General features: G+C 44.3%; 1 protein-coding gene across 6 annotated transcripts in view; it reads left to right on the forward strand.

Annotated features, from left to right (window-relative positions):
* The first annotated feature begins 205 nt into the window (after positions 1–205).
* CPSF6 (cleavage and polyadenylation specific factor 6) overlaps positions 206–21707 on the forward strand; it is a 70078-nt gene continuing 48576 nt past the window's right edge. For all 6 annotated transcript variants that reach the window (XM_044978599.1, XM_044978598.1, XM_044978601.1 and 3 more), the window contains exons 1-5: positions 206–324; positions 16080–16289; positions 18160–18263; positions 19598–19743; positions 21291–21464. In XM_044978599.1, the coding sequence (XP_044834534.1) occupies positions 265–324; positions 16080–16289; positions 18160–18263; positions 19598–19743; positions 21291–21464 (694 nt within the window). In that variant the 5' untranslated portion in view covers positions 206–264. The remainder of the gene's footprint in view (positions 325–16079; positions 16290–18159; positions 18264–19597; positions 19744–21290; positions 21465–21707) is intronic.

The following is a 21707-nucleotide window of genomic DNA, read 5'->3' on the forward strand; positions in this document are numbered from 1 at the left end:
CGCGTGGGGTGACACACTCCCTGACTGGGGGGGGGGCGCTGAGAGAAACTCCCCGGCAGGCCTGCGTGACCCCCGAAGCCCGGCGCGGGCTCAGGCGCATCCTGTGGGGGCAGCAGCGGTAGCTGCTGCAGTAACCGGAAGTTCCCCGTCTCCTCCAGGAAGTGACGTTAGCTCCCCCTCCCCGGCGGCGGCGGCGGCGGCTCTAGACCCGGGCGCGGCGGTGACGGAGGCGGCGGCCCGAGGAGCGGGCGGGCGGGCGGGATCATGGCGGACGGCGTGGACCACATAGACATCTACGCCGATGTGGGCGAGGAGTTCAACCAGGTGCGCGCGGGCGGGACCGGTCCCTGCGCCGCCTGCAGGGCCGCGCGGCGGGGAGGAGGCGGCGCCGCCGCCGCCATTGTTGGTGTAGGCGCCCGGCCGTGGGTTTCCCGCGGAGCGCTAGGCCGCTAGCGCAGGCCGCATGCGCGGGGCCCGGCAGCGGGGGAGAGGGGAGGTCGCGCCGCTAACTCCGAGGGGGGGTGACGGGCCTCAGCCCGGAGAGCGAGAGCGGCCTGCACCGGGCGTCTGCCCCCCGCAGCCAGTCGGCCCGCTCCCTCATGGCGCCGCCCCCCTCCGCCTTGTGGGTGCGTGCGCGGGGGAGAGACCCTAACGCACCCAGCAGCAACCCCCCATCTCCGCACCCCGAGAGACCGTAACGCACCCAGCAGCAACCCCCCATCTCCCCACCCCGAGAGACCGTAACGCACCCAGCAGCAACCCCCCATCTCCCCACCCCGAGAGACCGTAACGCACCCAGCAGCAACCCCCCATCTCCCCACCCCGAGAGACCGTAACGCACCCAGCAACTGCCCCCCATCTCCCCACCCCGAGAGACCCTAACGCACCCAGCAACAACACCCCATCTCCCCACCCCGAGAGACCGTAACGCACCCAGCAGCAACACCCCCATCTCCCCACCCCGAGAGACCGTAACGCACCCAGCAGCAACCTCCCATCTCCCCACCCCGAGAGACCCTAACGCACCCAGCAGCAATACCCCTATCCCCGAGAGACCCTAACGCACCCAGCAGCAACCCCCATCTCCCCACCCCGAGAGACCCTAACGCACCCAGCAACAACACCCCCATCCCCGAGAGACCCTAACGCACCCAGCAACTGCCCCCCCATCCCCGAGAGACCCTAACGCACCCAGCAACAACACCCTCATCCCCGAGAGACCGCAACGCATCCAGCAACAACCCCCCCATCCCCGAGAGACCGTAACGCACCCAGGAACTGCCCCCCATCTCCCCACCCCGAGAGACCCTAACGCACCCAGCAGCAACACCCCCATCCCCGAGAGACCGTAACGCATCCAGCAACAACCCCCCATCCCCGAGAGACCGTAATGCACCCAGCAACTGCCCCCCATCTCCCCATCCCCGAGAGACCGTAACGCACCCAGCAACAACCTCCCCATCCCCGAGAGACCGTAACACACCCAGCAACAACCTCCCCATCCCCGAGAGACCGTAACGCACCCAGCAACAACATTTCCTTGAATGTTGCAGCAACAACACCCCCATCCCTGAGAGACTGTAACGCACCCAGCAGTAACCCCCCATCTCCCCACCCCGAGAGACCCTAACGCACCCAGCAACAACCCCCCATCCCCGAGAGACCGTAACGCACCCAGCAACTACCCCCCATCCCCGAGAGACCGTAATGCACCCAGCAACTGCCCCCCATCTCCCCATCCCCGAGAGACCCTAACACACCCAGCAACAACCCCCCCATCCCCAAGAGACCGTAACGCACCCAGCAACAACATCCCTGAGAGACCGTAACGCACCCAGCAACAACACCCCCATCCCCGAGAGACCGTAACGCACCCAGCAGTAACCCCCCATCTCCCCACCCCGAGAGACCCTAACGCACCCAGCAACAACCCCCCCATCCCCGAGAGACCGTAACGCACCCAGCAACTGCCCCCCACCCCGAGAGACCCTAACGCACCCAGCAACAACAACCCCCTCATCCCCGAGAGACCGTAACGCACCCAGCAACTGCCCCCCACCTCCCCACCCCGAGAGACCCTAACGCACCCAGCAACAACAATCCCCTCATCCCCGAGAGACCCTAATGCACCCAGCAACTGCCGCCCATCTCCCCACCCCGAGAGACCCTAACGCACCTAGCAACAACCCCCCCATCTCCCCACCCCGTGAGACCCTAACGCACCCAGCAACAACCCTCCCATCTCCCCAGCCCGAGAGACTGTAATGCACCCAGCAACAACTCTCCCATCTCCCCAGCCCGAGAGACTATAATGCACCCAGCAACAGCCCCCTATCTCCCCACCCCGAGAGACTGTAACGCACCCAGCAACAACCCCCCATCTCCCCACCCCGAGAGACCCTAACGCACCCAGCAACAACCTCCCATCTCCCTACCCCGAGAGACCGTAACGCACCCAGCAACAACCTCCCATCTTCCTACCCCGAGAGACCCTAACACACCCAGCAACTGCCCCCTCCCCAAGAGACTGTAACGCACCTAGCAACAACCACCCCATCTCCTCATCCCGAGAGACTGTAACGCACCCAGCAACAATCCCCCCATCTCCTCACCTCCGGGAGACCGTAACACACCCAGCAACACTTCCCTCATCTCCATATCTGCCTCCTGAGAAACTGTATTACACAACCAGCAACATGCTCCCACCTCTGTATCCCCCCAAAAGACTGTACACTGAGTAACAACCCCCCCATCTCTACATCCGCCCTGAGAGACTGTAGTGCACACACAGCAACTGTTCAATATCCCTAAAGAGAGAGAGAGACTGTATTATACACCCAGCAACAAATGCTCTCCCCCCCACCATCTCTATATCTCCTGCGACACTAACCCACACAGCATCCGGGGCGGTGGGGCTTGGGCTTTGGCCCTCTGGGGCGGTGGGGCTTGGGCCGGCTCAGGCTTCAGCCCTCCCCTCTCTTTCCCTCCCCTCCCCCTGGGGTAGTATAGAAGTTTTTGTCTTCAGAAGGGGGTTGTGGTGCAATGAAGTTTGAGAACCCCTGCTCTAGAGCAATACCCAACTCCTTTATCCCCATGGAAAGAGCAGCTGTAACACAGATGCAGAGCAATGTCCCATAGAGAGAGGTTGACACACACACACACACACCCACACACCCACCAATGCTTCCTGTATCCACAGAGAGAGAGCACAACTGTAACACACAGAGCAATGGCCTCCGGATATCCCCAGAAAGAGTAGCTTTAACACAGATATAACAGACAGAGAGAGTAATGCCCCCATATTCCTGTAGATCAGGGGTTCCCAAACTTGGTTCATGGTTTGTTCAGCATAAGCCCCTGGTGGGCCACGAGACACTTTGTTTATCTGAGCGTCTGCAGGTATGGCAACTCCCAGTGGCCACAGTTTGCCGTTCCTGGCCAGTGGGAGCTGCGAGAAGCGGGACGGGCCACTGCTTCCTGCAGCTCTCATTGGCCGGGAATGGTGAACCGCGGCCACTGGGAGCTGCGAGCAGCCGTACCTGCGGGGACACAGATAAACAGAGCGTCTCATGGCCCGCCTGGCGCTTACCCTGAACAAGCTGCGACCCAATTTTGGAACCCCTGCTGTAGAGTGATTGTAACACACAGAGCAACAGCCCCTGTGGGTTATTGAGAGACCAACTGTAACACACAGATCAATACCCCCCATCTCGATATAGAGAGAGGCTGTAAAAGACAGCAACACCCCCACCAACTCAACCTGAGAGAGACTGTAATATACACATAGCAACAACTCCCATCTCCATATCCCCAGAGAGAGACAGACAGAAACAGACACCCACCCACCCACCCACCCATCCTCAGAGAAACTGTAACACACAGCAAAATCTCTCCCATTTCCATATTGGAAATCCACTTATCCCTTGAAAGTCTGTAAAACACATGATTCCCACCAGCACCAAAGAGGGAGTAGAGATACTGTAACATATGCATGAAAATCCTTAGTCTGCAGATGGATAAAGAAACCATAAAACAAGCATGATTTCTTGCCTTATCCAAGGTCTTCTAGTAGGAGAGACTAAAATGTGGCAAATTTATCATCCAGAGGGAAGGAAACTGTAAAATATGCACTGCATTTTCTTGCACACTGCAAAAATTAATAAATATTAGGAGAGAGACTTGCACTAAGCAAAACTTGTCCAGTGAGTCTCGGGAAGGTGAGAGTTGGACCAGTCCCGAGACACTTGGGGTATATACGTTAACAACCCTTTTTGCCTCCTAATGATAGAGCTTTGTGCAAACACATCTACTTCTTTCCTGTATTACAGCCAGTTGATTTTCAGCTGTTTACTCTTATAGTTCTTGCTTTTTCTCCCTTTTCATTCATCTCAAAAAGTCTATTTGCCCTTACCAAAATTCATGTCATGTTCTTAACAGGTTTGCTGTAACCTAGTTACCATCTGTATTTACGTCAAATGGGCTCTGGCATTACCCTAGGTCATCATACCCCAGATTGCATTGTTTCTGCCCCAGAGCATGAGAAATTAAATAAAGTGGCCACCCTCCTGCAGACACTTGCAGACCCGCAGAGCTACTAATGCTCTGGCACTTGAGCACATCTTTTAGCAGGGGGAGGTTGATGTGGGTCAGAGAGGGAAATAGAGAAAATGGGGGATGATGGAGCAAGAGGGAAATAGGTGATTGTGTTGGGAAGAAGTTATGTTTTATTTGGGTGGTGGATAGAAAAGGAACAGAAGAGTGATTATCACAAATGTTTAAATAAACATTTAGACATTTGCGATTTCTTTAAATCAATTAGTCATTTTGGTGAGACTACATATTATGTAGGAGTGACATACAATAAAGTAAGCAGGCAATGGAGAAGAGTGGTTTGTTCTCTTAGGCCTTGTCTACATGGAAAAGTTGCACAGATATAACATAAGGTGTGAATTTGAACTGATGTAATGAAATCTGTGCAAAATTCTGTAGAAACACTCCAATTCCAGCACAAGAGTGCTTTCTTTGGTGTAGTTTAAGTTGGAACTGGTTTAAATTAAGCTGAAATACTCTTATGCCAAACAAAGGGTCCACACAGGGTTTGCACTTAGTTAACTAAGTCAATTTAATGAAACCAGTGCAAGCTTGTGTGTAGAGAAGCCCTCAAAGTGGGAACACTGTGGCTACAAATATGGTGCAGATACCACTTCCTTTCCACTGTGTGCTTCTGATCCCAATAAAGTGGCAAATGTCTAGAATGCTGTTTGATTTTATTCTGTCTTTTCTGGATAGTAGTACACCTCTACCCCGATATAATGCGACACGATATAACACGAATTCAGATATAACGTGGTAAAGCAGCGCTCGAAGGGGGGAGGGGGGTGTTGGTTGCGCTCTCCGGCAGATCAAAGCAAGTTCAATATAACGCGGTTTTACCTATAATGTGGTAGGACTTTTTGGCTCCCGAGGACAGCGTTATATTGGGGTAGAGGTGTACATATCCTCTCTTACGTTAGGAAAAGGTTACATACATAATTGCGTACTGCCTTTCTTTCTTAGCATCTAAATTGAGTCAACAGTGCTCTAATAGACACTAGCTACAAACAAATCTGCCAAATGAAAAACAAAGTATTAAAAAACAAAACAACCATCTCTGTTAAGTCTGAGGTTTCTTTTAATGTGGTAGTAATGCTGGAAATTTCTGCTGTGACTAATTAGATGTGGCTCTCAGGCTTCTGGCAAGCTGCCACATGGCCCAGGTTGTCTGTTTTCTCTTTGCTCCAAAAATACACACAAGCCATTGCTGCACAATTGCTCATGGGCCTACAGTAAATTCCGGAGATGTAGTGGGGTTCAGGTTGTTAACTCTCAGCTTCCGAAGACAGTCCCACGCACACAACTCCCTTAGCCAGCTGATAATCCTGTTAAGGATAAAGATCTGGTAAGCAAATGAAATTGAGATAATAAAGAAGTTCTCCCCAACAATGTTTAGTCATTTTGTCTTATATTGACTACTTAGCATAATCACACTGCAGAATACTAGGCCTTTTTGTGTCATTTTTCTCTAATCCCCATTTTTGGGGCTTTGTTCATCTCATTACAACTTTTAATTCATTCTTGTTTGCATTTTTTGACCTTGTCACAATGCTCATTTTACTTCCTCAGACTTTGCTTTTTTTTTTTTTAATCTTTCAGACTGCCTTTCTTATAAGGCACTTGAACAGTAATATTTTAAATTGCAAAGGTGCAAAGGAAAATACTGATCACTATCTTATTCACTTTTCCATTTCAGTTCTTCCAGATGTGAAGTACTTGTGATCATCATTCTTACTTCTACTACAGTAGTCCCTGGGTTGTCCTAATTGGGATTGTGTCCTCATTGTGCTAGGTGTTGTAGAAATTTATATGAGATGGTCTCTGACCCAAAAATCATACAAGTGGCATGATCAGGGTGATGACTGGAAAATCTGTTGCAGCCTCAATATGGTTAGCATTAATCAGATCTCCTTTGTAGTAAGCATTTTACACAGGAGCCAACTGCAAAGGGAACAGCTTGCTGTTGTATAAAGTGCTATGCTGCTGCTGTTGATTTAGATCACCTCAATGCTACAGGAGCCACTAGTTTAGGATGGGAACTGAGAAGTCCTGAAAGGGTTTATGAATCCATTAAGTAAAGGGCAACTCTACTTATACCCAAGTTATTACATACCTCTCATTTGTATCAGTGACAGTTGGTATTTTCACACAAGTTGGCAGGTTGAGGTAGAGACTATGTGGGAGTCTTGGGTTTATCTCGACCTGCTACCTTTTGTTAAAACTACAAACTGCCTTGTCTTCAATAGCATTTTGCCTCGGTTACCATGTGTTAGCCAACAAGAGTTAAGAACACATCTTTTCCCCTAGTGAAGGTAAGGCCCTTTACTCTGCCCTCTTCTGTTCTAGTAGAACTCACTCATCAGTTCCACCTGCTGATTGAATTATTTCCAGTTTCTCTCAAATCCCTTTATTAGCTTACCTTTGCTATATATGCATCATACTCTAACTCCCTGCCCTTGCAGTTAAGGCTCTTCCCAATATATTTTTTATGATTTCTATTATCATTACGCCTAGGAGCCCCCCAGGACCCCATACTGCCAGACACTGTTCAAACACAGAAGGAAAAGACAGTCACTGCCCCCAAATTGCTTAAAGTCTAAATATTAGACGAGACAGCAGATGGAAACAGACCAATTGTGGGGGACCACAAGGAAACAATGAAGATAATATTAATCAGTATGATAGGCTGTGGTCTAGCTCCCATCAGTCTTTCTGCTCTTCCCTCCTTTCACTTGGCCAAAACTGCCTACACATGTCATTTTGTTCCAACTCAACGCATTTTCTTAAATGTTATCCTCTGTGCCTGACTCCGTCCACCTTCAAGTTTCTCTTGAAAACAGATTTCTTCAAGAAGGCTTATAAACCCTAGCCTTCGCCTCTAAATTAAAAATAAAAAGTAATCCACAAGAAGCACGCATTCACTTAATAAAGGCTCTAAGAAAGTAGTGAATTTTTGTTGTTGTTCAGAAGTTGTGGCCACAGTTTAAGTTGCGGTTTTGATGCTGTCAGTTCAAGTACCATAATAAAACAAACAGGAAGAATAAAGACCTCCCATCTGAATGCCCCTACAAGGAGTCCAGTCCTGGGTGTACACCCACACATAAGCTCCAGCCACATTTGAATGAGTGGCTTTGCCACCTGTTGCGCAAGGTGCAACATCACTCAAATTTGGCCCTACTGATGAGCAGATGCAGGTTTTTGTAGAGGTGTCCACAAGGTAGCATGTGGTGGGGTTAGAGGGTAAAGGTGCCATCAGGACAGAGTTGTTAGTAGTGTCTTTTACTCTCCAACATCGGTTGGATAGCCCCTCTTCCCCAAGCCTTCAGTCCAGGGTGTGTGTGGGGCCTGAGCCTCTGTGCCCTGAGCTGGCCACAACTTGGAGACCCTTAGAAGCCCTGTGAAGGGACTGGCACCGCTGGGGCTCCCCTGTCCTGGCATCGAGCTCTTTGGAAGGCATAAGTCCCAGCTCCTACCTAGCTCCACTTACTGGGGCCTCCCCAAACTGGTTTCCCAGCACAGTTGTGCTGCTGAAGAAGGCAAAGTCTTTGAAGTTGTCTTCCTCATACATCACCATAGCCCCATCTCCTGCACTAGGTTGCATCGCTACTCACCTAAATTTTTCTTGGTTGTCAACCAAGGTCACAATACTAGTCACTCAAATTTGCCCCGGCCGCCCCTCCACCATGATGGAGGAGGGACACTAAAAGTTGCAGTGAGTATTAAAAGTTACAGTTTCTGCAACACAGTCACAGCCCACAATTTTCTTACTGTCTTACTTATAGTCAGCCTTATCGGACCTTCTGCGTTCCTGCAAACCTGTGGTTCGCTACCTTCTCTTGATGTTAAAACTGGCCATGGGGAGAGACCTGCACTGTTAGTGAGAACTGTTGTAATGTTCTTTCCTGCAAAATTCAGATATATTTTGGGGAGTGAAGGGGACTTCTTTTGAGTGTACATGTGCTTTTTTTTTTTTTCTTCAGTTTTGTGTATACAGTAGAACCTCCGAGTTATGAACACCAGAGTTATGAACTGACTGGTCAACCACACACCTCATTTGGACCTGGAAGTGCGCAATCAGGCAGCAGCGGGGGGGGGGAGGCAAAAACATTATAGTACTGTGTTAAACGTAAAACTACTAAAAAAAGGAAGTTTAAAAAAAAGATTTGTACTTGTTTCATTTAAATTGATGATTAAAAGCGGCATTTTTCTTCTGCAGAGTAAAGTTTCAAAGCTGTATTAAGTCAGTGTTCAGGTGTGAACTTTTTGAAAGAACAGCCATAACATTTTGTTCAGAATTATGAATGTTCGAGTTACGAACAACCTCCATTTCCGAGGTGTTTGTAACTCTGAGGTTCTACTGTACATGGACAATGCTGCTATCATAACCTTTTGGGTAAAATCTCCTCTAATAAGCTTTGGGTAGCCTTACTAGAATGCTATCACTTTGCCTTCAGAATGCTCTATTCAGACTCTTTCCTGACAGCTTTGGAAAACAAGTACACACTCATTTATACTTTCTGACATTCTTTACTGAATGTTTTCACCTTGTTTCTGCCCCTGTGATTCCCTTTTCAGAGTTTTTACACCCTAAAACCTGTCTTGAAAAGTTTTCTTTGGTGTGGTGTGTTGGGCTATATGGGAGGGCGAGTACCTATAAAACAAGGGACAACTGTGGTTGAGAGAACAAATAACCAATTGGACACTAAACATCTGATCAGAGTTGCATATTTACTACATAAAAAACGTTTTACAATGCCAACTAATGGTAAACTGCTGTTGGTGTGAACATTGTTTAAAATTTTCTTGCTAAACTATGACTACGGTTGGTACATGGTAGTTTCTTTATGCTCTCAGTAGGTTAAATTCATTCTTGTTCTTATTCAGCTGACTTTTTTTCAAAAGCTGAATTATGAAATTAAAGTAGGAAGCTGAGTTTGATCTTTAAGAGAGGAAGTTATGGTCCTTCCTATAGTGGAGATGAGATTTCCAGGTAAGTTGGAGAGCATGAGGGTGAGATTGTCTTTGTGTGCTTTAGTGCCTCAAATTGAAGGAACTGTTAAGGGGAAAAGAAAGGGGAGAAAACTTCAGTAGTCTGTGTTCTCATTTTCTCATTGACCTTGATTCTGCAGTGATTGGTGGATGCAGCAGGTCACTACCACAGTTTTTTCTACAGCAGAGCCTGGCGGCATATGTACAGTTACATTGTGAATATGTACTATTTTTGCATTTTGTATCTGAACATATACTGATGACTGTAGTCTTTTACAGAAGTAATTAGAAGATAAACTTGAAAACAAGAAATAGTTTTGAGACATACACACAGTTGAATAATAAAAGTAATTAGACAGGGTAGCTAACTTATGCTAACCATACAAGAGACTACTATAGTGTTATGAAGTAGGCGTTGAGCCAGTTGGTATTTAAATAGTTCCAGGCCCCTTGTAGTTATGTAGTCCACGAGAACATAGACTTTTAAAAAGAAAAAACACCCTAACACTTCTAAAATCTGTTTGCTATCATGTGACAGCACATGATGGCTTTGCCTAGCACCCTGCTGCAAATTTTTGGATGCACTGGTTATCTTTCTGACTTCCTCCAGAGAGCACAATGGAAACTGAAATAGAGAAAATGAATGGGGTAAATTCTGTACACTTTTTAAGGATTTAGATTGGTTTACAGATAAAGATGTTTGCTTTAATATTAAGATAAGGCTGTGTAAATCAAATATGGCTTATTGAAAAATAATTTCTTTGAATTTGGCAGGCAGTTCACCGTGTTATTAAGGTTTTGCCCTTGCTTGTAAGGTCTTGGGCAGAGACTGCCTGTTACTGAGTGTATGTACAGCAGCTATCACAATGGGGCATCGGTCCCTGTTGGGCCATCTAGAATAGATGCTACCATAATACAAACAATAAAATAATATTCACATATGCTCTTAGCTACAAGTCGATTTTTCTTAGTTATTCCACTTGTACATAATTTGGCCACTTTCTCAATTTTGTAATGTAATATTCTCCATATATAAGTACATGAAGCTGTTTCAGAAGCTTTAACATCTGAGGATTCATTCCATCCCCTGAAAAAAGATTGATGACACTGTATTGGTTGTATAGGGCTATACAGATCTTTCTATTTGTGATCTTTCAGGACCCGCAAATCCTCTCCATAAAGTAACAACACTGTGTGTGCAAACTTGGGATGCCGCTTGTGTAGGGAAAACCCCTGGTGGGCCGGGCCGGTTTGTTTACCTGCTCCGTCCGCAGGTCTGGCCAATTGTGGCTCCCATTGGCCTTGGTTCGCTGCTCCGGGCCAATGGGAGCTGCTGGAAGCAGCGGCCAGTATATCCCTCAGCCCAAGCCGCTTGCAGCAGCTCCCATTGGCCTGGAGCAGCGAACCAAAGCTAATGGGAGCCACAATTGGCTATACCTGCAGACGTGGCAGGTAAACAAACCAGCCCGGCCCACCAGGGGCTTTCCCTAAACAAGCGGCGTCCCAAGTTTGGGAAACACTGTTCTAGGGTGATGGCTTCTGCAATAACAATGAGACCCCCCCTGGTTACATAGCCTTGGACATCCAACAAACTATAGAGGACCTTCTGTGTGGTGGTCAGTTCTTGTTTTCAGGCAAGACTAATGAAACTACTTACGTTTAAAGCCTCTTCTGCTACCCTTTATGTCAGTATATAGCCCGACAACAGTAATATCCATGTCAGGTTTTATATGCAGGCTTGATATTCACCAAGGCAACATGATTTTTTGAGAAGGAAACACAAACATCAGAGACAGAGGTCCTTCAACTTCACTTTGAGTCAGCCAGCTTGTCCTCAGTCAGCTGTGTGGAAGCAGCCCATTTGACTTGTCCTTTGAGGACAGCCATGCAGTTGTTGGCAATCTTCCTACTATCTTCTCACCCCCTCATTTAGGGAAAGATTGTCCCATTTTCTCAGTGCTTGAGAAGCCATGATAATAGCCAACTGGATCCTAAGCACTACGAAATTGGGATATTCTATCAATTTCCTCTCCGTCCACCTAACCTTTTCAGGGACCCATCTCGTGAGTTAGTGTTTCTTCAAAAAGCTTCAGACTCTGTTCACTTTAAGGGCCATACAAGAAGTTCCCTATCAACACTGGGGAAAGAAGTTTTACTTATGATACTTTCTGATCCTCAAGTTGAAGGGGAGCAGAGGTTGAGACCCATATTGGACTTTTGAAATCTCAAAAAGTTCATCATGTACATTAGACTTCACATGGTTTCCCTAGCATCAATCCTAGATCAGTTACTGGTTTGCTTTCCTTCATCTTCCATGCAACGGTAGTGCCAAGTAATGGGAAGTTTCTGAGATTTGTAGTAGCAGGCCTATGATTCTATGAATACACAGTACTTCCCTTTGGCCCATGATGTCAGTGCTACATGTGTTCACCAAGTGCATTGTAGTGGTGGCGGCCTACTTGAGGAGAACAGGGATGCACGTCTTCCCTTACCTAGGCAACTGTTAGTGTGAGGGAGATCTGAGCATCGGGTTCTCCACCACATGGTTTATCATTTTGTCTCTTTGATTGTGTGGGACTCAGCCTGAAAAAAGGGAAAATCCAGATTAATCCTGACATAGAAAATAGAATTCATCTGGGCCCTTCTCAGTTCTATAGCTCAGACCTCTCCTCCACAAAGACAGTCAGGCCATTCAACTCAAGCAACTTTATTAGCTTTTCTATGGGATGTCCCCATTTGTAGGGCTGCTACTTTGTCCTCTGTGCATACCTTCACTCCTTATGCCATCATGCCTGCTTCAAGATCTAAAGCAAATTTTGGGAAAACAGTATTGCAGTTCCTATTTAAATAGTCTCTGCGCCCCATCTCCTAATAGTACTGTTGTGTGTCATCTGAGTACAACACACATGTGCAATCACTCAAAGATAGGGTTATCAGATAGCAACTGTGAAAAAACAGGACAGGGGGTGAGGGGTAATAGGCGCCTATATAAGAAAAAGTCCCAAAAAATGGGACTGTCCCTTTACAATCGGGACATCTGGTCACCCTACTCAAAGAAGAAAAAATGGTTACTTACCCATATTGTAACCCCTCTGCACCGGAGTCCTGAGTCACCATATTCTGGTGCAAAGGAACTCTCGGGGATCAGGGCAGCATTGCCCTTATATAGGCTTGTGATGGGCCATGAGGATGTGCAGAGTGTGTGTGCCACCTTGACAGGTACAGCTACGAAAACACTCCGGCTCTGACTGGGTGCACTCTCCAATGTAGAATACATATGTTCAACCACATCTCAAAGAACATCAGTTACAATACAGGTAAGTAACCTTTTTTTCTGGGGAAGATCTTGAGACAACACAGATTCATATGCCAGTAATACATGAACAACACCCAACTGTATGTCTTCATTATCTCAGATACAAACAGTGCCATCCCTTAGCTGTTTTAGGGTATATCTGCACAGCAAAAGCTGTGCAAAGACCAGCCTACTAGAGCTAGCTTGAATCTAGCTAGCACAGGTAATATAGCAGTGATGGTAGTGCACTCTGGGCTGCAGTACATGTAGTACAAGCCTGGCATGGATCCTGGGTATGTACTTGGCTTGCTAGCCCATTCAGAAGCTATTGTTGCACTGTCTTCATCACTGTTGTTACCCACACTAGCTGGATTTAAGCTAGCTAGGGTAAGCTGGCCATACACAGCACTAGCTCAGGTAGGTTAGTCAGTGCACAGCTTTTGCTATGTGGACATACCGTTAGTGTCAGCGAAGAGCAGATGACTGATACTAAATGTGGGCAATACAGAATGATGCTGGTCAGGGGCGGCTCTATCCATTTCGCCGCCCCAAGCACGGCGGCATGCCGCAGTGGGCGCTCTGCTGGTCGCCGGTCCCGCGGCTCCGGTGGACCTCCCACAGACCAGCCTGCGGAGGGTCCGCTGGTCCCGTGGCTCCGGTAGACCTCCACCGAAGCCGTGGGACCAGCGGACTCCGCAGGCACGCCTGCGGGAGGTCCACCAGAGCCGCCTGCCGCCCTCCCGGCGACCGGTGGAGCGCTCCCCGCAGCTTGCCGCCCCAAGCACGCGCTTGTCGTGCTGGGGCCTGGAGCTGCCCCTGATGCTGTTGGAGAGAGGATAATGCTTCATAGAACTCAGAACCACATTAACACCCTCTATGGGGTGGGGCTAGCTGGAATCTTCATTGTTACTGGATGCCCAAATAAATATGGCTGCTGGAAAAGAGCTCTTCTGCCTAAAGCTGGCCAGGAGCCTGCACCCCATGGTGTCAGTTTTGGAGTAGGCCACAATGATCCATGAGTTAATGACCTTCTGCATTTATTGTTGCAACATATCGTACCTGATTGTGGAGCACTGATGCATGTTGGTACCTCCTATTCTCTGCCTGTGGCACATAATAGTCTAGTTTCCAGTGGGCTATAATATTTTGGTCTAATTTCAGTTATGTTTAGTGTGCAGGTGCTGGGTAGTGTAGGCGGCATGTTATGTACAGGAGGTCCCTTCTGGCCTTAAACTCTTGACTCTCCGATTGTACCACATTGTCCAATTAGTTCAAAGTGAAATAGCTTACCTACTTAATAACATAGGTTGCTGACAGTGTATCACCCCAATGTTCTGCTCATTTCACTGGCTACCCACTGAACCAAGTCAAACTTGGGGTTTCAGTTCTGATCCTCAAAGCCCTTCATGACATTGGCATGAGCTGGTTTAAAAGCCGCTTCTCAGTAATTATAAACTCCCATGTCAGCTGCATTCCTCAGGAACTGTGGAACTACTAAAACATGTGAAGACTTATAAATGCAGGTGACAGAACTGAAAGCTGCTGGCCTAGAAGTGTGAAACTTGTTTCTGCAGGAAATTAAAATGATCTTGAACCTAATTTTCAGAACAAAGTGCAAAATTCACTACTTTGATTTAGCTTTCCTTCATTTAAAATAGCAATCAGGAGGGAAAGAAACAGAGACTTTTTGACTTATAGAATTTGTAAGACAGTTAAATACTGTGATGGTGCATGTGGCCTTCATATATTTACTGACTCAATTAATGTGTGGGTGAAGTAGGTATTTAAAAACAAAAGTTAAGATACAACAGAATTTTATATAGTAGAAAGGGGTGTATGTGGGGGAGATCTTGCTGTAAAATACAGAACTTTGGTAGATGTTTGCCGAGAGAATTTTGGAGGTTCATTTCATAAGGGAGAATATGGGTGTTTATAACTTGGTATTTTTAGTAGTTGCGCAACTGGCTCCTTTGTTTCCCGATGCTCTGTAATCTCCTCTTATGAAGAGTATGTAACCAGCTTTTCCTGCCCTGTGGTCTGGAATCCTGAAGTGGGGGAAAGCATCATGGGGAGTGGTTTAAGGGGAATGAACCTGTTATGCAAGGGTCTGAGGAGAGTTTGTTATGGCAGGGCCCTAAGGCAATGGTCTAGTCCCTGTAAAATAATTGTAATACAGGTAATGCCAGTGCTTTGTCACTCTGATTTTGTGGGTGAGAGACCAGTAAGACGGATGCTAACTTTATTTGCCAAGTTGTCCATTTATATGACTAAGTGGAAATTAAAAAATGTAAATGGCTGCATCAAAGGAGTCTTCAGTTTAGAGAAGATACTCTGGATTAGATCTTTTAATACATTTATTACTAGAGACATAACTAGGAATTTTTTTTTTATATGATGCTCCCTAATTGCAAAGAAGAGTGTGTTGCCCATTTTAATGGTAAAAGGTCTAAATTTTAAAAAGAACGTGGACTGATAACTCAATTAAAAATTGATTTATTTTTGCTCCTATCTTAGTCATTTCCCATTCCAACTCATATTGTGATGACACGGTGATACCAGGAAGTGGGATATAGCTTTCTTTGGAAACAGTGTTTCTCCTTTATATTAAGTGGGATCATTAGAGTATGAAGTGCTCCCTTCTTGACCCTTTATTGCAGATTCAGAGATCAAGTTTAGGATGTGATCTCTGAAAAGTTTGGCTGTATGTTGTGTTCATTGCCAGGACTCTCATAAAAGCTCAAACCACTTCCCCTATCAGTTTCTTTTAATAGAGGAAAATATTTACTTTGTTTTTGCATAAGAGCTGAAGTTTACATGCTGCTATTTTGCTTACCAGCATCATTAATTTCAGCAACATTCTGAGAATAGAATTTGTGTTCTCTTGTTTGTCTCTATCAGTAGAACAAAATCATTGTAGGATTAAGCAGTAACTATAGGCTTTTTGTTAATTTTCTGTCAGCTTGGTGGAATTTTTTAAAAAGTAGAAACCAGAAGGCAGTAACATCAGATTTATATACATTTGAATGTAGATCAAATTGGGACGTAAACTGGGAGGGATATACTGTTGTACTTCAGGCCCAAATGTGTCTGTCTTACCTCATGTGATAATTCTCTGGGACATTTAGAGCAGTATTTGTTTTGAATAAATATTAAGAGTATTTTAGGTAATATGTTATCTACAGCATATCTTTTTGTATTTTAGGAAGCTGAATATGGTGGACATGATCAGATAGATTTGTATGATGATGTCATCTCTCCATCTGCAAATAATGGCGATGCCCCAGAGGACCGTGATTATATGGACTCTCTCCCACCATCAGTTGGAGATGACGTAGGTAAAGGAGCAGCACCAAATGTTGTCTATACATATACTGGAAAGAGAATTGCATTGTACATTGGAAATCTTACTTGGGTAAGTGCTGGAATTCAGTTACACACATGCTTTTTTATTATGGGCAGTAATCTTACACTGATCAAATATACTCATTGTAGTTGACAGAATTTTACTAAAATATTTAACTTTCTGGCACACAATACAAGAAAAATCATGTACTGATATCTTAGAACAGAGAAGCAGGTTTTCTGAACATTTTAGTGAAAATCTTGGGGGAAGAATATAGTTTTGGGATGTTCATTAAAATGGAGGATATTTACAATATAAAGGTTCAGTTGTGTCTTGCTTGTAGAATAAGGTAAAGGTGAAAGGGGAAGCTTTCTGGGAAAGCATGGCAGGTTTGCCACCCTATTAGGGCTTAGGGGAAACTCTGAAGAGAAGGAATAGAATAAATTAATATTTTCTATGCAAAATTCTGAGTTCATGGTTGCTTCCTCTGCTAAAGCCTATACTAGTACCAGGAAAATGCTTCATACTTTGTTTTAAGTGTTTGATGTCAAATGTTGCAGTATCCTGATTTCAGGCTCTTTCCAGGTAAGTAAAGGAGATACTGATTTATCAAACACTTCATTTAAAAACTTATTTCTAGAGATGGGATTTTTAAAACACAGTGTTGGCCTAACTCTGCTTCCATTGAAGTCAATGGCCAATTGGCCAATGCTGAGTGTTTTTGAAAGTCCATATGTAACTTTAAAATCTGTATCGTTACTATTGACTTGGCATCTTAAACAGAACTATCTACAACATTTTGTGTTTACCTTCTTAAGGATTGTCAAGTTTTTCTTTGATTTTGTTTTTTTTTAAGTGGCATTAGATTCAGCAATGTAGTTTGCTTGCTGTGAGCCAGAAGGGTGTTGAGGGTTCTATACTAGAGCTGGTGGGGGGGTATATAAGGAGTTTGAAAACTTGAACACCCAGTTCCCTCTCTCTCCTGAAATTTAGGGGGGGTTCTGGAGTTAAAGGTTTTCTTTTTACTCCAACTCTTTCAGTACCAGTGCACATTTACAATCAGGGTGAAAGTGTTTAACTTCAGAAATGGATAATGTTCGACTTAGGTGTTTGCTTATAGTAGAGTCAGTTAGATGTTGATGGATGTCACATATCCATGGGCCACTGAAGTGGCTGATAAACTCTACTTTTCTTACTCTTTTTCTGTTTTGTTTTGTTTTTTCTCTGCCATCAGTAAGTAAAACAAAACTTCTTAGAATCTTGCTGTCTAAAGCTTCAAAAAAACCAGTAGTTCATGGTTCAGGCTTTTTAGTAAATTAAATTTCACTTGGGCCAGTTTTGGCACTGGTATAGAGCACCATGTATAAGGGATACAAGTGTGCTAACACACCTGAAAGTGAAACACACTAATGAAATGGTCTTGAAATCTGACCTGGTTCAGAGATGTAGGATTTTGGGCTAATAGTCTGTTTTTAAGAGGAAAAATTTGCAATCCTTGAGGTATAAAACAGACAGACAAAAAAAGTGACTATTGAAATTGGTCAGATTAAAGCCTTGCAGCCTTGAAAGTATGTCTTTGTTTTTCATAAAAACAAAACGTCTTCTAACATAGCTTTCTTTAAGATAGTGCATTATGTATTAAGGGTGGTAATGCATGTTAGGTGCTGTTAGTGCCATATGTGTTGTATTACACATCATTTGTCTATTCATATATTTTAGTAATGATCTTTATGAGAAGTAACTGTAAAGTGTCCCTTGAAATATTTTCTGGCCTTTTCTACAAACAGCCACAGAAAACATCCAGTGAGATGCACTATTAGATCATTTTCACAATAAAGTAAAAAGCAATAGTACAAACATACAGGATTAGACTGCTGTATTCTTAGTGAAAATTGGCATTTAATGTGTTTTGACATTTGAATATAAAAATATTTTGCAGTGGACAACAGATGAAGACTTAACTGAAGCAGTGCATTCACTGGGAGTAAATGATATTTTGGAGATAAAATTTTTTGAAAACCGTGCTAATGGCCAGTCAAAGGGGTAAGAATTTGTAATCCACATTTTCTGCTATTGGTCATTGATCTGCTGCAGTGAGGGTGAGTGGTCCGTGTTTTCCGCAGCTAGCAATGAGCAGTTTACTTTTGTTGGACAGCTAATGTCTAGCAAGGGTTTAGTACCTTATTGTTTCTCATTGACGACTAATTCAATCACAGAAATAAGTTCTAAAGACAATACTATAGGTTTCACTATTCCCTGAATAGGATTGTGATATTGGCATTCCTTATACATTCATTTTCTTAAATTTCAGACTGTGTACTCTTAATTTTTTTTACCTCTCATCAGTGTGAATGCCTTCTTATTCTACCTTTTGTCAAATCTGTTTTTTAAAACTTGATTTGTTAGCCTTTTATTTCTCCATTTTCATTTTGCACAGCTCTGCCAGTGCCTCTCAATCCCTACTAATAACACATCTCAGAATCCAGTAAATGGTTTTTTGTTTACTATAAATTGTCAATTGTGTGAGTTTTGTGCTGTGGACAAACTAACTATTTCAGTTGTGATTTAAACTATATTTGATTTAAGGTCTTCATGAATGTCAGGTTAACCCCCGTAACCCCCTTTTGGGGGGGGGGTGTGAAACTAAACTAACATTCAAAGTGCAGCTTTGATTAATTTATAATGAAAAGAAGAATCAGTTACCTAATGCCAGTTTTATCAAATACAGCTCAATGGTGGAAGATCACGTCCTTTGGTAAAATACCGATTTTTAAAAAACAACAACTTTTAAGCTTGACTAAATTTGATTTAGCTTCTTATAGTCTAGTTTAGTTATCTAAAACCTAAAATAAATTTCCTTAAGAAACCCTAATTTGTAGAGGAGGAAATATTCATTCTTTAATTTTGAGCTGCTTTGAAAGTCTCTGTGAGAGAGACAGCTTTCCTTAATCCATTTGTTGAGTTTCTCTCTGCAGTGATTCTTTCCTTAATGAGGCTTTTTAACCACTAAAAATGTGTTGAGAAATTGAAGTAAAGGGTCTAAATTTTGTGGACGTGCCAGCTAAACAGGTTCATACTGTATGGTTGAGCAGAAGAAAAGTTACTTTCCCATCTCCATTCTTTTCATGGGCATTTCAAATTGAATGGTGGGAAAATTGTAATTTTTAAGTTCATATTTACATTTAGCGTTCTTTTCTCATAACTCGAGAGTTTGCGTTATGATTTTTCAAGTATCTTTAAGACTGAATTAACCAAGTTTGTGGGGAGGATTTTTGTCAAATATTCTTTTGCTTGCCATGTATTTATCTTTTCTCTGGAAGGCCATCAGATTTTTCTGGTGCAAGAAATTGATGAAGCTTTTCACCCTTCTTTTTTAGGTTTGCTCTTGTAGGTGTGGGATCTGAAGCATCCTCCAAAAAGTTGATGGATCTCTTGCCTAAAAGAGAATTGCATGGGCAAAATCCTGTTGTGACTCCATGCAATAAGCAGTTCTTGAGTCAGTTTGAAATGCAGTCAAGGAAAAGTAAGTCTTCTCTTCTTAGTTGCATTGTAAATTTAAAAAACAAAGGTCCATGATAACATGTATGGTTCCAAATAGTTATGAAATGTTTATGGTTATGGAAACTTATCAAAAGGTGTCTGGGGCTAATACCTTTATGGATCTTTTCCCTATAATTCTTTGAGAAATACTATGTGCGTGAAAGCATTCATACAACCAGATTGAACATTAACAACTTGAACATTTGCAGACAAATTGGACTAGATTCTGATATCTGACTGAGCTCTGCTTGTTGCAGGACCTGGAATGAGATGGATGTCACTGCTCTGTTCTTCGCACAGTAGTTGGGCCATGGATTAGCTTTGAGCTGCCTGAGGGCTAGTATAACTGGCTTCTGAATGCAGTGGGCCCAAGGTGCTCTTCCATAGCATGAAATACTACTTTTGTTCTAGCCAAACCCCTTTCCTCATCTGAATTCCCTATGATAGAAAATGGGAAACAACAAGGTTTGATGTGTGGCTGACTATGCCAGTCTGATCACACCAGGGGAATTCTTGAATAAGTGAGCTTTGCTGGGGCTTTGTTCTGGTGGACCAATATAATGCAACCAGAGCAGGGGCCATGATTTGACCCATTAAATCCACTTCACTCCTTTTGAAAGGAAGGAAATTATCAAAAAATAAAAACTGCACAATGGGAAACGGTTTTACATGTAATAACCTTTTTTTTTAAAATAGTCAATGAACTTCTGATGTAAGTAAACATATTAATATTGTATCGTACTTTTTATTCAGATTCTATGCTTGGTTCCCTTCTCCACATGCAGGAAGAAAGGGAAAAAGGAACCAAGCATAGTGGCAGAATAAAAACAGGTATGATTTGCTTTATGGTCTGAACTTTCCTCTCCCTGGTGGCTGACAGCTCAAATCCACTTGTGGCTCTGGCCAAGAGAATGGCTTCTGTTTTCTCTTCTCCTTTATTATGTAGCAGCGGAGTCCCTAAAAGAGTTAGTTAGGCAGGCGTCTCCATGTTTCCAGGTCCTTTTGCAGGCTTCTAGGCTCTTTTTTTTTTCCCTTCCCTTTTTATCTGTTTAGTGAAGAGCCTAGATATCTGTTGTAGAAGCAGCTAGACATAAGAATAGCACCATGTGATCATCCACTTTTCTATCTGTGGACCCCTAGTTGTCTGCAGACCACATTTAGGAATCTTTGTTTAGTGGCCTGAGCATGGGACAGATGGTTAAGAGATTGAAATACAGTTGCCAAATCTTCTACTGATTTGCTGAAAGAATTTGGACTAGTCACTTAACTTCTCTGTGACTGTTTCCCTATCTCTAAAATAGGGAGAAGGAGGCTTTATAAAGCACTTTGAGAACTGTGCATGAAAAGTTCTATATAAATATGAAGGGTTAGTACTCAGCATTGCTATTGAAGACACACAGCAGTGCTACCTCTTCACCCCCGAAAAAACAAAACAAAAATGAACTCTCGGTCACAAATTGGGGGGGGGGGGGGACGACAAAAACCCTTCATGTTACAGAATGATAATATACTTTTGCTTCCCCATTGCAGCTACACAATCAGGCCAGATGTCTGGAGAAGGTAAAGCTGGTCCTCCAGGAGGTGGCTCACGTGCAGCGTTTCCACCAAATAACAGAGGACGAGGCCGTTTTCCAGGTGGCATTCCAGGTGGGGACAGATTCCCTGGACCTGCAGGACCAGGAGGACCACCGCCTCCTTTCCCAGGTAAAGACACTAAAACCTTTGTTTAATTTCCTAGCTTACCACTTTCAGTTTTTAATATAGCCAAATATTAATATAACACACTTTCTAATTTGTTTTGGGAATTACAGAGACCCAGGGAACTGGACTTGTTTACAATAAGTCTTTACTTTGTCACTGGAATGTAGAATTCTGTGGGAGCTCTGTATCACTGTTCAGCATAGGGAAATCCAACTTCTGATATCAAAGGGGTGTTTTCAGGCTCCA

Source organism: Mauremys mutica, chromosome 1 (assembly GCF_020497125.1).
Source record: "Mauremys mutica isolate MM-2020 ecotype Southern chromosome 1, ASM2049712v1, whole genome shotgun sequence".
In the NCBI taxonomy this organism is placed as follows: domain Eukaryota; kingdom Metazoa; phylum Chordata; order Testudines; family Geoemydidae; genus Mauremys; species Mauremys mutica.